Source organism: Microcebus murinus, chromosome 24, assembly GCF_040939455.1.
Source record: "Microcebus murinus isolate Inina chromosome 24, M.murinus_Inina_mat1.0, whole genome shotgun sequence".
Taxonomy (NCBI): domain Eukaryota; kingdom Metazoa; phylum Chordata; class Mammalia; order Primates; family Cheirogaleidae; genus Microcebus; species Microcebus murinus.
Genome location: NC_134127.1, coordinates 29,932,986 through 29,945,775, shown reverse-complemented (window position 1 = coordinate 29,945,775; position 12,790 = coordinate 29,932,986). Strand labels below are relative to the sequence as shown.

The window sequence follows — 12,790 nt, the reverse complement described above, 5'->3', positions numbered from 1 at the left end:
AACTCAGGGTTTGAGGTCCCCCTTTCTGTGGCAGACCCTGAGGAGGCCATCTACGACGACGTCCCGAGGGAGAACTCCGACTCCGAGCCAGGTGCGGCCCGTCAGGAGTGGGGTTCCAGGGCCCCGTCTGCAGTGGGGTTCCAGGGCCCTGTCAGGAGTGGGGTTCCAGGGCCCCGTCTGCAGTGGGGTTCCAGGGCCCTGTCAGGAGTGGGGTTCCAGTGCCCCGGCAGGAGTGGGGTTCCAGGGCCCCGTCTGCAGTGGGGTTCCAGGGCCCCGTCTGCAGTGGGGTTCCAGGGCCCCGTCAGGAGTGGGGTTCCAGGGCCCCGTCTGCAGTGGGGTTCCAGGGCCCCGTCAGGAGTGGGGTTCCAGGGCCCCGTCTGCAGTGGGGTTCCAGGGCCCCGTCTGCAGTGGGGTTCCAGGGCCCCGTCTGCAGTGGGGTTCCAGGGCCCCGTCAGGAGTGGGGTTCCAGGGCCCCGTCTGCAGTGGGGTTCCAGGGCCCCGTCAGGAGTGGGGTTCCAGGGCCCTGTCAGGAGTGGGGTTCCAGGGCCCCGTCTGCAGTGGGGTTCCAGGGCCCCGTCAGGAGTGGGGTTCCAGGGCCCCGTCTGCAGTGGGGTTCCAGGGCCCCGTCAGGAGTGGGGTTCCAGGGCCCCGTCAGGAGTGGGGTTCCAGGGCCCCGTCTGCAGTGGGGTTCCAGGGCCCCGTCAGGAGTGGGGTTCCAGGGCCCCGTCTGCAGTGGGGTTCCAGGGCCCCGTCAGGAGTGGGGTTCCAGGGCCCCGTCAGGAGTGGGGTTCCAGGGCCCCGTCAGGAGTGGGGTTCCAGGGCCCTATCAGGAGTGGGGTTCCAGGGCCCCGTCTGCAGTGGGGTTCCAGGGCCCCGTCAGGAGTGGGGTTCCAGGGCCCCGTCTGCAGTGGGGTTCCAGGGCCCCGTCTGCAGTGGGGTTCCAGGGCCCCGTCTGCAGTGGGGTTCCAGGGCCCCGTCAGGAGTGGGGTTCCAGGGCCCCGTCAGGAGTGGGGTTCCAGGGCCCCGTCTGCAGTGGGGTTCCAGGGCCCCGTCTGCAGTGGGGTTCCAGGGTCCCGTCAGGAGTGGGGTTCCAGGGCCCCGTCTGCAGTGGGGTTCCAGGGCCCCGTCAGGAGTGGGGTTCCAGGGCCCCGTCTGCAGTGGGGTTCCAGGGCCCCGTCAGGAGTGGGGTTCCAGGGCCCTATCAGGAGTGGGGTTCCAGGGCCCCGTCTGCAGTGGGGTTCCAGGGCCCCGTCAGGAGTGGGGTTCCAAGGCCTCGTCAGGAGTGGGGTGCCAGGGCTCTGTGTGGCGGCCTTTGCTCCCAACATGAAATGACTGCGGGGTGTGTGGGTGATCCCTGATGGCAGCTGTGTGCTCTGTTGGTGTTTGGGTGGTGGGTGGTGGCTCACGCATAGTATGTAGTGGAATATTCGTGTGTGTGCATGCGTGTGTGTGTGTGTTTATATTTTAATGCTTGAAATAGGGAGGTTATTTCCATCACCCCTGGGAAGCAGGAAGGGTTAAGATATGGAAGATACGAGTAAACAGGTGAGAAGCAGCAATACATATCTTGTAAATGGTGCAGATGAGAAAACATCAGGAGTCGGGAAAGGTCAGATTTGAAGAAAGTGTGAGTGAGAATATTCTAACGTTATAGAAAGATTAAAAATCCTCAGGTTTGAGAAGGACAGATTCAAAGCGGGTTTAGTTCTTTCTACATCAGCCCACACCCAGGGGAAACCTCAGAACACAAACCTGTGCACAGTGAGACCCTTGACAGCACCAAGAGAGAAAACGTGGTTACCCGCGGGAAGACAGGATCCCTCCAGGCTGGGCCATGGGCTTTGTCCTCCCTCCCGAGGGGCCTGTGCGAGTGAGGAATAGAAATTAGAGGGACACTGATGTTCTGAGAGTTTGGAGAATGTCATTGCCATTCTCTAAAAGCCTTGTCAGCAACACAGCACTGAAGACAGAAACTACACGTCTGCCCCAGCTCTCACTGTGCTCTCGAGTCAGGGCACCCTGAGGGCTCAGCTCTGGCATTCGAGGCCTTTGCGTCTGTTTGAAGGAGTCTGCAACCTGCGAAACGTGTGGTTGAATGTCTTCGCTTGTTAGGGCCAGGCAGGCTGAGAGGCAGCACCGCTCGGTTTTTCATGTTTGCAGAACGGGGGGCACGCAACGCAGACATGCACCTGGCCCTTGGTGTTGAAAAGCACAGCTCCCCTTGTCTTTGTGTCCGGTGACGTGAACACTGTGTTCTCCACTGATTCTGAAGTCACTGGTGCTATCGAAGCCGTTCAGATACGGTAGCACATTTTTTTTTTCTTTTTTTTTGAGACAGTCTCACTCTGTTGCCCAGGCTAGAGTGAGTGCCGTGGCGTCAGCCTAGCTCACAGCAACCTCAAACTCCTGGGCTCAGAAGATCCTTCCGCCTCAGCCTCCCAAGTAGCTGGGACTACAGGCATGCACCACCATGCCCAGCTAATTTTTTCTATATATTTTTAGTTGGCCAATTAATTTCTTTCTGTTTTTAGTAGAGATGGGGTCTTGCTCTTGCTCAGGCTGGTTTTGAACTCCTGACCTTGAGCGATCGGCCCGCCTCGGCCTCCCGGAGTGCTGGGATTACAGTTGTGAGCCACCGAGCCCGGCCGCGGTAGTAGATTATGTATGCGCTTCATTAGAGCATTTTTATCACAGGAGAAAACTCACCCTTGTCGAATGTGAGCCTGGCTGTGCTGCACCGGAGTCTCTGCCGCCCCCGCGTGTCCACCCGTCATCCGTCACGGCGGCCATCGCCGCGGCCTACCTGCGCTCTCTCCCTCTCAGTTCTCTGTCTGTGCCCTTCATTTTTTTTTTTTTTTTCTTTCATGGAAAGTTCTCTGGCCGATGCATCAATTGGCACAACCGTGGCAGACGGTCACAGCCGGTGTCAGGAACCACCGGAAGGGCTTTTCTGGGCCCTGCGAATCTCCGCCCGTGTGGCGGAGGCCCCTGTGGCGCCTTTTCGGGTGTGGCCGGGGCGCCGCACTCCCCTGGGATTGTCTCTGTGCCGCTGCCACCCCCGGCTCTGGGCGGTTGGGCAGACCACCGACGAGGGCAGAGCGTGGGTAGCGAATTCCAAACCTGCGTCGTGACTTCCCTCTGGGGCTTCTGCATCCAGATGAGACGCTTTACGACGACGTGGAGAACGGGGACGAGGGCGGCAACAGCTCCCTGGAGTACGGCTGGAGCTCGAGCGAGTTCGAGAGCTACGAGGAGCAGAGCGACTCCGAGGGCAAGAACGGGATGCCCAGGTCCTTCCTGCGCGGCCACCACAAAAAGCAAGTACGTGTCGGTCTCGTGTGCCATGGCCGCGCGCCGCGTGGACGTGTGCTGGGGCCTGTGGCATGCAACTGTGACGCGCTTACGTGCACTCGTCAGGGTGCCGGCGTGTGGTCTGGGGAAGCGTGGCCGTTGGCGAAGGAGGAGGGTGTGTCCTTTCGTGTGGCGAGTGTGACCGTGGAGATTTGGGGATCACACCTGATAAGCTAGAGCACTTAGAAGGCCTCAGGTGAGCTCACTGCCTTGCGGCTTCTGAGAAAGCAAAGAACTGTCTCTGCGCTGTGTGCGCTGTGTGTTCTGCACGGTGACGTGCCAGCCCTGCCGGGCGCCAGGCGGATGGCGCAGACGCGGCGCAGCGGCGCTTTGCTGCCAGCACGCACAGGGGACGCTAAGATTGATGTTAAAGGACAGAAGCTTCTAAGCTGCTCCACCATGATCCTTTCTTTTTCTTTTTTAAATTTTGTGACAGAGTCTCACTCTGTTGCCCGGGCCAGAGTGCCATGGTGTCAGCCTCACTCACAGCAACCTCCTGGGCGCAAGCGGTCCTCCTGCCTCAGCCTCCCGAGTAGCTGGGACTACGGGCATATGCCACCATGCTCGGCTAAGTTTTTCTATATATTTTTAGTAGACCAGTTAATTTCTTTTTAATTTTTTGGTGGAGACAGGGTCTCGCTCTTAGGCTGGTCTGGAATTCCTGAGCTCAGATGATCCTCCCGCTTCGGTCTCCCAGAGTGCAGGGTTACAGGGGTGAGCCGCTGCACTGGGCCCATGATCCTTTCTTAAAAGGAATTTTTAGTCCTTTTTCTTTTTGTGTAAAAGTCATTAGACTGAGGTCCAGGGAGACACTCCAGAGCTTGAAAGAGTGGATTCTGGGGCTGGGCCAGCACCCCCTTGCCGAGGTTTTCGGGTGTTGAGGTGCCTGACTGTGCGGTGTGTGTTTTACTGGTGGAGTTTTTATCCGGCTGTTTGTAAAGGGGTGAATTTGTGCTAATCCACGGTGACGCCTGTGCACTTCACGCACTTTTTCTGTGTGAGGTCCCCATGCAGGCCATGCCCGGTCCCCATCCCCGCTGGCCAGTCGGACGCTGTCTTTGGCGCAGACTTTCCTGGGCCTGACCCCGGCCCACTGGTGTGGCCAGTTCTCCCCCCCTACCCCGACCCCCAGCAGACCCCGGTAACCAGAGACTGCATTCCTAGATGTAGCCGCCCGGTCCGTGCAGCTCGCAGGTTATTATGGGCTGCTTGGATCTCCCACATTCTCTGCATTTGTTCCATGAAACTCAGGAAGAATCTGCCAGTTCCTGGTGGTCAGCTCAGTGTTATTGACAAGCTTTGACCAGGAACTGTGGCCAGAATTATGACAGCTGAGATTTGCACGATAAATGAAGCTGTGCTTGTAGTTCCTCATGGCCAAGACGATATTTAACTCACACGGCCCAGTCAGAAACCCTCGATTTAAACTGAGGTTTGCAAAGAATGCTGGGCTCTGGTTTCAGCAGGTGGAGTGTCCACCGGGCACTTGTCAGAGCACTTGCATTCTGTCCTCACGGCGGGTCTCGGACAAACGGCCAGGTCGGGTGCAGCAGCCGGGTGAGCCGGCTGGCGGTGTCGGTAAAGGAAACCCCTCCTGCCTTGCCCCCAGCCCGCACACGTGTTTCCGAGAGCACCCGCTGAGTGCTGGCGCCTCGGCAGCCGCTCTGTGCCAGGGGAGCAGCCACGGAATCTCGAGATTGGTCTGCTGGCCGGATGGTGACGCAGAAGCCCAGAGCGCTGCCTGTCCTTCCGCCTCCCGCCCTTCCACGCGGCAGAGCAGTGCCCGGCAACGGGGCGGGACGGGGCAAGTGCAGGCAGGGCCCTGGGCCAGGCCTGTGCAGGGTGGCACTGCCAACTGGTGCCGGGTTTCCCAGGGTGAATGGTCATATTTTTAAATCTCCCAAAACAAAACCGTAGGTTGCTCAAGAGTCATCTCAAAAGCAGTCTCCAATTTTTATTAAAAGTTACCTGAAGCATCCTTGACGTGGGACTGGCCCTCGGAGGGGCGGCGGGCCCAGCCGTGTGGCACGGGGGCGGGCCACAGGAAGGGTTTCTGCGCAGTTCCTGCGTCAGCGTGCAGACCCGAGAGAGCCCATGCTGGCCATGTCACAGGGTGTCACCCGTCAGCACACTTTAAATTTTTCTTTGAGACAGAGTCTCACTCTGTTGCCTGGGCTAGAGTGCCGTGGTGTCAGCCTCGCTCACAGCAACCTCAAACTCCTGGGCTCAAGCAATCCTCCTGCCTCAGCCTCCCGAGTAGCTGGGACTACAGGCATTCGCCACCACGCCCGGCTAATTTTTTTTGGTATATATTTTTAGTTGGCCAATTAATTTGTTTCTATTTTTTGTAGAGATGGGTGTCTGGCTCTTGCTCAGGCTGGTCTCGAACTCCTGACCTTGAGCGATCCTCCCACCTTGGCCTCCCAGAGTGCTGGGATTACAGGCGTGAGCCACCTCACCTGGCCCGTCAGTGCACTTTTGAATGCATGGATCTTTGGCTTGGGTGCTGGCATAAAAAAAGAATGTTATGTATATTTTATATATTTGATAATTTCGATCCCATCCAAACACAAATGAGCGGTTTTGCACATGTTATTTTGTGTGTTTATCTGCCCTTGTCCGGCACGGAGGGGTCTCGATCCGGCTGGTCTGAACCGCATCTGGCCTATGAGGACACGCGGCTCCCTGCCGCGTCTGTCCCCTGGCGGTGGTGGCGGGGCTGGCGGTCGGGCGTGGTGGGGGGGTCCCGGAGCCCCGGGGAGCTGGGCGCCGCCACCGCCTCTCGCGCTGGGGCTGTGAGGAAGCCGCGAGGGCGGCGAGTGAAGCGCTGTCTCCCTTGCCGCAGCTGTCCCACGACCTGAGCCGGCTCAAGGAGCACTATGAGAGGAAGGTGAGGGAGCTGATGGCCAGCGCCGTGGGCGCCGTGGAGCTCCAGCAGCTGAGGCAGAAGCAGGAGCTGAAGGTAGAGTTTCGGGCACTGGCTCTACGACAGGGGAAACCTAGGCGGCTCCCTTGAGGCCGGCCTGGGAGCCGCTGTTCTCAGAGTGTGGGCCTGGGGGCCGCCTGCGGGCTCTCGCGCATGTGAGATGGGCCCGCCCGTGCTCGCACGCCGGCACGCCCCGCGGCCGACGGGCGCACGGTCCGGGCTGCGTCCCAGAAGTTGAGACCACCCCACTTCCCCCGTTTTGGGAAACGCACTAATTTCTCATGCGTATGTTATTTAAGATAACATATAATAGATTTATTTTTTTAAATGAATAGCTACAAAAATAATTCTTTCCTCAGTTTTAGCGTCTGTTGTAAATACAGACAAATGAAACCCCAAAAAACCAAGGCCACTTGGGGTTCTCAGGGACTTTTGAGAGTGTGAGGTGCTCCTGAGACCTGAGTTTGAGAACTGCTGGATGTGGATGTTACCATGGTCACTTCTCCGAGACGTGTTTTAAAAGGGCACTGTCAAGTAATGCCACCTCAATTCGGTTTTTATCCCTTTGGTATTTCATGAACCGTTCGTGGGCGCTGCATGACACTTCACCGAGAACAGACGTCTGCTCCGAATGTGCTATTCCGTGTTATTTCATGCTATTCCGTGCTATTCCGCGGTGTGCTGTGCTCGGGCCCTGAGGCCGTGGCGCCTGGGAGTCACGGCACTTCCGTGGCTGGTGTACCCATGGGGCCTGTGACGTGGGGCCTTGCGTGGCGGGGTGGCGGCAGCCTGGGGGTTCCAGGGACGAGCCTGGTGCGGCGTGGAGGGGCTGGCGCAGGGCGGTGGACGGTGGCGTTGGGTCCGTTTGGAATCGCCTGCAGGCACGGGCTGGGCCGGCGTCCTTCCTCCATTCAGTCAGAGGGGACCAGGCCGGGGACGTGGCTGGCAGGCCGGGTCTGGCGGGAGGAGAGGCGGGTCGGGAAGGAACGGACTCCCTCGAGGTGCTTTGCACTGAAATGAGCGGGCGGCGCCGGGCAGGCGTGCGGGCGGCGTCCACGGCGGGCCAGAGACCAGGCCTGGCGTGGTCCGGCAGGGTGGGCGGCAGGACGCGGCCCCTTGTGGGCTGCGGGGCGGGGGTGGGGCCCTTGTGCCTTTGGTGTCTCTGACGTGGTTGGGAGGAGAACGCTTGCGCAATGGTGGCCTCGTAGTCGGGGCGCTGGCTCAGCCGGCAGAGTGGTGTGTCTCGGTCACGTTGAGTGGTGGCCGGGTCGCCCTTAGCAGGTGGCGGAGCCTGTAGCGTGTGCCAGGGCCAGCGCTGTGCCTGCTGCTGTCAGCCGGGCACCCCTGCCAGGCCTCGGCAGAGGGCCATAGGCCGCCGTGCGGAGCCCAGCAGGCTCCTTGGAGGTCGGTGAGAAAGGACGTCGATCTGCCTCCTGTCATGTGGGTTTTCTCTGAAGACGGTCACGCAGTGTCTGGTGGCTGACACTCAGATGAGAGGTTGTGAAAGAGTAAGACACGAAACGCCACAGCCAGGCAGCGTGGCTGCCTCCCAGCCACCGGGGAGGCCGAGGCGGGAGGTCGCTCGAGCCCAGGAGTTCGAGTCCAGCCTGGGCAGCGTAGAGGGACCCCATCTCTAAAAAGAAAAAGAAAAAGATTAGAACTAAAGTGCGCAGATGTGCCAGGAGTGCCCGGATGCTCGTGAGGGTCAGTCAGATCTGACAGTGAGGAAACCAGAGCCCGCAAGCTCCCGGCCACGTGGGACATGGCGTTTTTTCACCCCTGAGGTCTCTGCAGGGCGGTGGTCGCAGGTCCTTGTCTCGGGGCCTCCCCTCTGGCCGTGGCTGGCTCTGGGTCCTCGCGACCCCATAATGGCTGCAGGGCTCCAGCTGACACAGGCAGGTAGGGCCTGGTGGTAGGTGTTAAAGGCTGAACTGGAGCGATGAGAGTCTGCAGTTCTCTGTTTTGCCGCTGGATTTCGGGCAGGTTGTTTGACATTTGTGGGCGTTAGCGTAGCACCTGTGACCTCCACAGCGCTCTTTGCATTTGCGAGTGATTGCGGTAAATGCGGAGATTGGCTTCTAAATGTAGCAGGAAACTTTCTAGCCATGTCAAGGAAGCACCGTATTTTTAAAGTCTGTTTTTTCCTTTTTTCAACAAACAAAACCAAACAAACAAAAAGTGGCCCCAAACCACACACTCACACAGTAACCAAGAGAACCCTCCCAAACCTAAAAGCCGATTTCAGGTAACGTTGCAAGCCCGAACTCTACTTGACAGTATTCTTTTAAAACAAATCAACTAGAAGTGGGGTTTTGCGGCCCGACCGCTTCTCACGTGCGCCTCTCTCTCTGAGCAGATGCAGAAGCTCATGAGGGCAGCCAGGGAGGGCACCAAGGACGGGCTGGAGAAGACCAAGGCGGCCGTGAAGAGGGGCCGCTCCTTCATCAGGACCAAGTCTCTCGTCTCGCAAGGTCCGTGCCCGCTGGGCTGCGCGGGCCGCCGGCTCTGCGGGGCCCCGCCTGTCGCAGCCCTGCCTGTGGCGTGTTCTTGTCTCATCTTTGAATGAGACACACTCAGGTTTCTGTGACCCACTTTGTGGATTCTTTAAGGCAGTTAGTTGTATCCAGGTTTTAGTTCTGGCTTAAACGATTCGGGGAAAGTTGCACATTTTCAGACTTACAGAGAGAGAGAGGATCAGACGGAAAGTCAGGAGAGGTACGGAGACCCACCCAAGCCTTTGTTCCCAGACATTCTTAGCGGCCACGCTTTGTCTCTGATTGTGAGGGTGTACAGATTAAAAGATTAAGATATTTAGCTTCTAAAATATTAGAATTCTAAAATATTGCCGCTTTGCTGCCTGGCTGTTCAAACGACACCTCTGCCTTTCAAAATTAAACTTCAAATGCTGAAGATTTCAAATACCCACCAACGCTCTCTCACCCGTGCAGGACGGCTGTTTTGTTGGTTTGTCACCGTTCCGAGGCGCTAATAGCTGGTGGGAGAAAGCCTGGAAAGTGGAGACGCCCGCGCAGAGCCTTTGCTTGAGAGCCTTTTGCACTGTGGTGATTTTGTCAGGGATGTATTATTTTGATGTAAAACTCGTGAATTTTGACTTTTTCTTAAGACCACAGGTCCTGTCTGGAGGAGGAGCAGAACCTGTTCATCGAGGTGGACTGCAGGCACCCGGACGCCGTGCTGACGCCCATGCCTGAGGGTCTGTCCCAGCAGCAGGTGGGAGGAGCCGCGCCGTGTCGCGGGGCAGCCGCGCAGTCTGCTCGCGTCTGGGTGTCTGCGCGCTGGGCGGTGATCGGAGGTTGCCACTGCCTTATCTTCCAGTGAGAGGAAGAGAAAACTTCAGCACGAGGAGCAAGACCACGGAGTTTTGGGCAGTTGAGGGTGGGGGCTGACTCGTTCTGGTGGGTTTGGGGTCCCCCCCACCCCCGTGGACGGTGCGGTGCGGACAGGGCCACACCTGGTACCGTAGACAGGTGCGGGGGCAGACACAGGTGGGCAGAGGGAGCCGCACAGAGCATAGTTGGGTTAGACAGAAATGACACAGATGCCTGGGGGCAAGGTCAGGGCTTAAACCCATATCGAGTAGGACCCCTACCGGCCGCCAACACCTGGCCAGGCTGGAACAGGCTCACGGTTCACGGCACTGAAGCTCAGAGATGGGCGAGGTGGAGACAGCGGGAGACGGTTGCTCAGTCGCTGCCACCTCCCAGGCGCGCCGGGGCACACTTCCCCGCAAGTGTCCGCGTGCTTTTAGGGCGAGGCTCACCTGGGGAAGCCCGGCACAGGCGGCCAGTGGTCTGCGCCTGGCCCCCAGCTGCTCGCACAAGCCTGGTTCCTGAGCTCCGTGCCTCTGACCGCAGCCTGGCCGCCGGGCCCTCCGTGTGCCCGCGGGGAGGTGGCCCTGAGCAGCCACTGCCGGAGGAGGAGGGTTGTGGACAGATGTTCCGGGAAGGGAGAATCTGGCACTCTCGCCCACCTGCGGCCAGGCTCGCCCACCTGGCTGAGCCTCGGAGCCGCAAGGAGGGAGCGGGCCACGAGCGCCAGAGCCCCCACCCCGCCGGGCCTACGCCAGGCCTACGTGCAGGAAAACACCGATTGTACGTGCAGTAGCCACGGAATCTGGGAGATTGGTTTCCTTTCTGTATTTCACATGATCTCACGCCAATCGCAGACCCTGTGTCCTGCGGCACTGTGTCATCCTGGGACTTTAGAATATGTGTGTGTAAACTCCTCGGTCTGGCCCGAGTGTTGGGACCCAGGAGTCCCGGGCAGTGCCTGCGCACCTGGATTCCCGCAGGGAGTGGCCTGTGGGGTCGCTCTGCCCCAGGGGCTGAGCCATCGCCTTGAGGTGTGGCCTCTCGGCCACACAGCTCCTGTGGGCTGGCACGCCACGCGGCCGTGGGCCGGTCAGCGCTGAGCCTCCGGCTTTGCTTCTCACACGGGTGTGGTCTTGGCCCGCCACATCTGCGCTTTCTCATGCACATCAGGGTGTCTTGCAGGGGTCCTGGAAGGGTTGACTTTGCCTTACTTTTGTGGTTGAATAGTCCTTTTTGAAAAGAGAATAGTCACCCCTTGTTGATAGTGTTTTCTGGATCTTGGTTGCCCTGGAATCTGCTTGTCTTGGGGGTTTCCTGTGTGCAAAGTGCTCGCTTTGCCCACCAGGTGGCGCTGCAGGCTTCAGAGCAGCTCGCAGCGCCTCAGGTTGCCTGGCGCTATCCTGGTCTGTGCCTGTGTGTACGTCTGTGGTGTGTGTGTGTGTATGTGTGCATGTGTATTGTGTGTGTAGGTGCGTGCATGTATGCATGTGTTTGTGGTGCGTGTAGGTGTATGCATGTCTGCATATGCGTGCATGCGTATATAGGTGTGTGCGTGTGTGGTGCATGTGTATGTGGGGGGCGTGTAGGCATGTGCACATGTGTGGTGCATGTAGGTGTGTGTGTGCATACATGAACGTGTGCTCTGGATTGGAGGCTTTGCTCTGTTTTCTGTGGGTGGGCAGACGTGGCTTGCTGGGCAGTGGAGGTGAGCAGAGCGGCCTCAGCCTCACGCCCACACACGCGTGTGCCTCAGCAGCGAGCAGCACAACAGACAGCAGCGCCAGTGTCTGAAACGCAAACGCCTCGGATTGTAGGCTTTTGCTCTGACCGACAGGAGTAATTTTCCATCCAAATTCTTAGCCTCGTAGGTGGATCTTTGGATGCTTAAAAGATCTTTCCAAAGATTAAAAAAAAGAATCTGTTCTTCCACCTTCCATAAGCTTTCTGTTTTTCTGTAATTTTGGAATAAGGATTTTAGATAAGTTTTGTTAATAACATTCATTGACCAAGACTGGAACTGTTTTTTATATTTAATTTAAATATGAAACATCTAACTGGGTGTTGAACACATGAAACACAGTCATTACATAAGTTCAAGTCATCATTGTGACATAAGTGAATGGATTTGTTTTAAGTGCTATCATTTTATTTGTCCTGCTCCAGTAGTTTATAATTTCAGATTTAAAGTGTAATATAAGTGTGTTGATGAGAGAAAGTATGTTTTGTACCTGTAATGTTATTTAATTAACCTACCATATAGAATATTTTAAAGGTCTCTGAAAGTTGCCTTTATCTACTGTTTAAAACAAAAAACTTCTTTACCAACAACCCTCAGCATAGAAGTAAAACTCACCTGTGTGTGTTCGGAAGTTGTTTTCTACCGTTGTGCTTCCCGACAGGTGGTGAGAAGATACATCCTGGGCTCCGTTGTTGACAGCGAAAAGAACTACGTGGATGCCCTGAAGAGGATTTTGGAGGTGCCTGAGAGTCGTGTCATGTGATATGCACGTTTTTATCATCCTTTTAAAAATATATGCTTTTGTTACCTATTTATGTTTTATGCACATATATATTTATGAGCCATAAAATACGCAGATTTGCGACGCTCTCCAAAGACTTTAAGCGCTATGTCTGTATGTTGACACCCAAAGCCAGGACGTGCTTTGAAACAGATACGCAGAGGGCAGCCCTTTTCCACCCTGCTGACGGCCGCCCCGCCTGTCTCGCCCTAGCAATACGAGAAGCCGCTGTCGGAGACGGAGCCGCGGGTGCTGAGCGAGCGGAAGCTGAGGACAGTGTTCTACCGCGTCCGCGAGATCCTGCAGTGCCACTCGCTGTTCCAGATGGCGCTGGCCAGCCGTGTGGCCGAGTGGGACTCCGTGGAGATGATCGGGGACGTCTTCGTGGCTTCGGTAACGCGTCCCGGCTTCCGTGGGCGTGGCAGTCCTGTTCTCTGCTCTCAGGCTGGCGTTTCCACCTGCACAGGTGGAGTCTTCACGTGCGGCCTGCGCTTTCTTCCCTGAGCACGGGCGAGCCGGCCGGCGCACACGTGGCTCTCTCTAGGGCCAGGCCATGCGTGTGCGCTGGGGACAGGACGGGTGGACGTCGGGTGGGGAGACGAGGGGGACACGCAGAGGCTCAGTGGGGGACAGCTATCTGCAGAGATTTAAGACCTGTGTAT

At 57.6% G+C, this 12,790-nt stretch overlaps 1 protein-coding gene across 5 annotated transcripts in view; it reads left to right on the top strand.

Annotated features, from left to right (window-relative positions):
• The window catches only part of ARHGEF10 (Rho guanine nucleotide exchange factor 10), an 86,152-nt gene that overhangs the window by 28,717 nt on the left and 44,645 nt on the right, over window positions 1–12,790 (top strand). For 2 of the 5 annotated variants that reach the window (XM_012788811.2, XM_012788810.2), the window contains exons 7-13: window positions 35–91; window positions 3,158–3,321; window positions 6,197–6,313; window positions 8,634–8,748; window positions 9,402–9,508; window positions 12,009–12,086; window positions 12,342–12,521. In XM_012788811.2, coding sequence (XP_012644265.2) covers window positions 35–91; window positions 3,158–3,321; window positions 6,197–6,313; window positions 8,634–8,748; window positions 9,402–9,508; window positions 12,009–12,086; window positions 12,342–12,521 — 818 coding nt within the window. The remainder of the gene's footprint in view (window positions 1–34; window positions 92–3,157; window positions 3,322–6,196; window positions 6,314–8,633; window positions 8,749–9,401; window positions 9,509–12,008; window positions 12,087–12,341; window positions 12,522–12,790) is intronic. The other 3 variants (XM_075997286.1, XM_075997285.1, XM_012788812.2) reach the window with 2 other exon arrangements.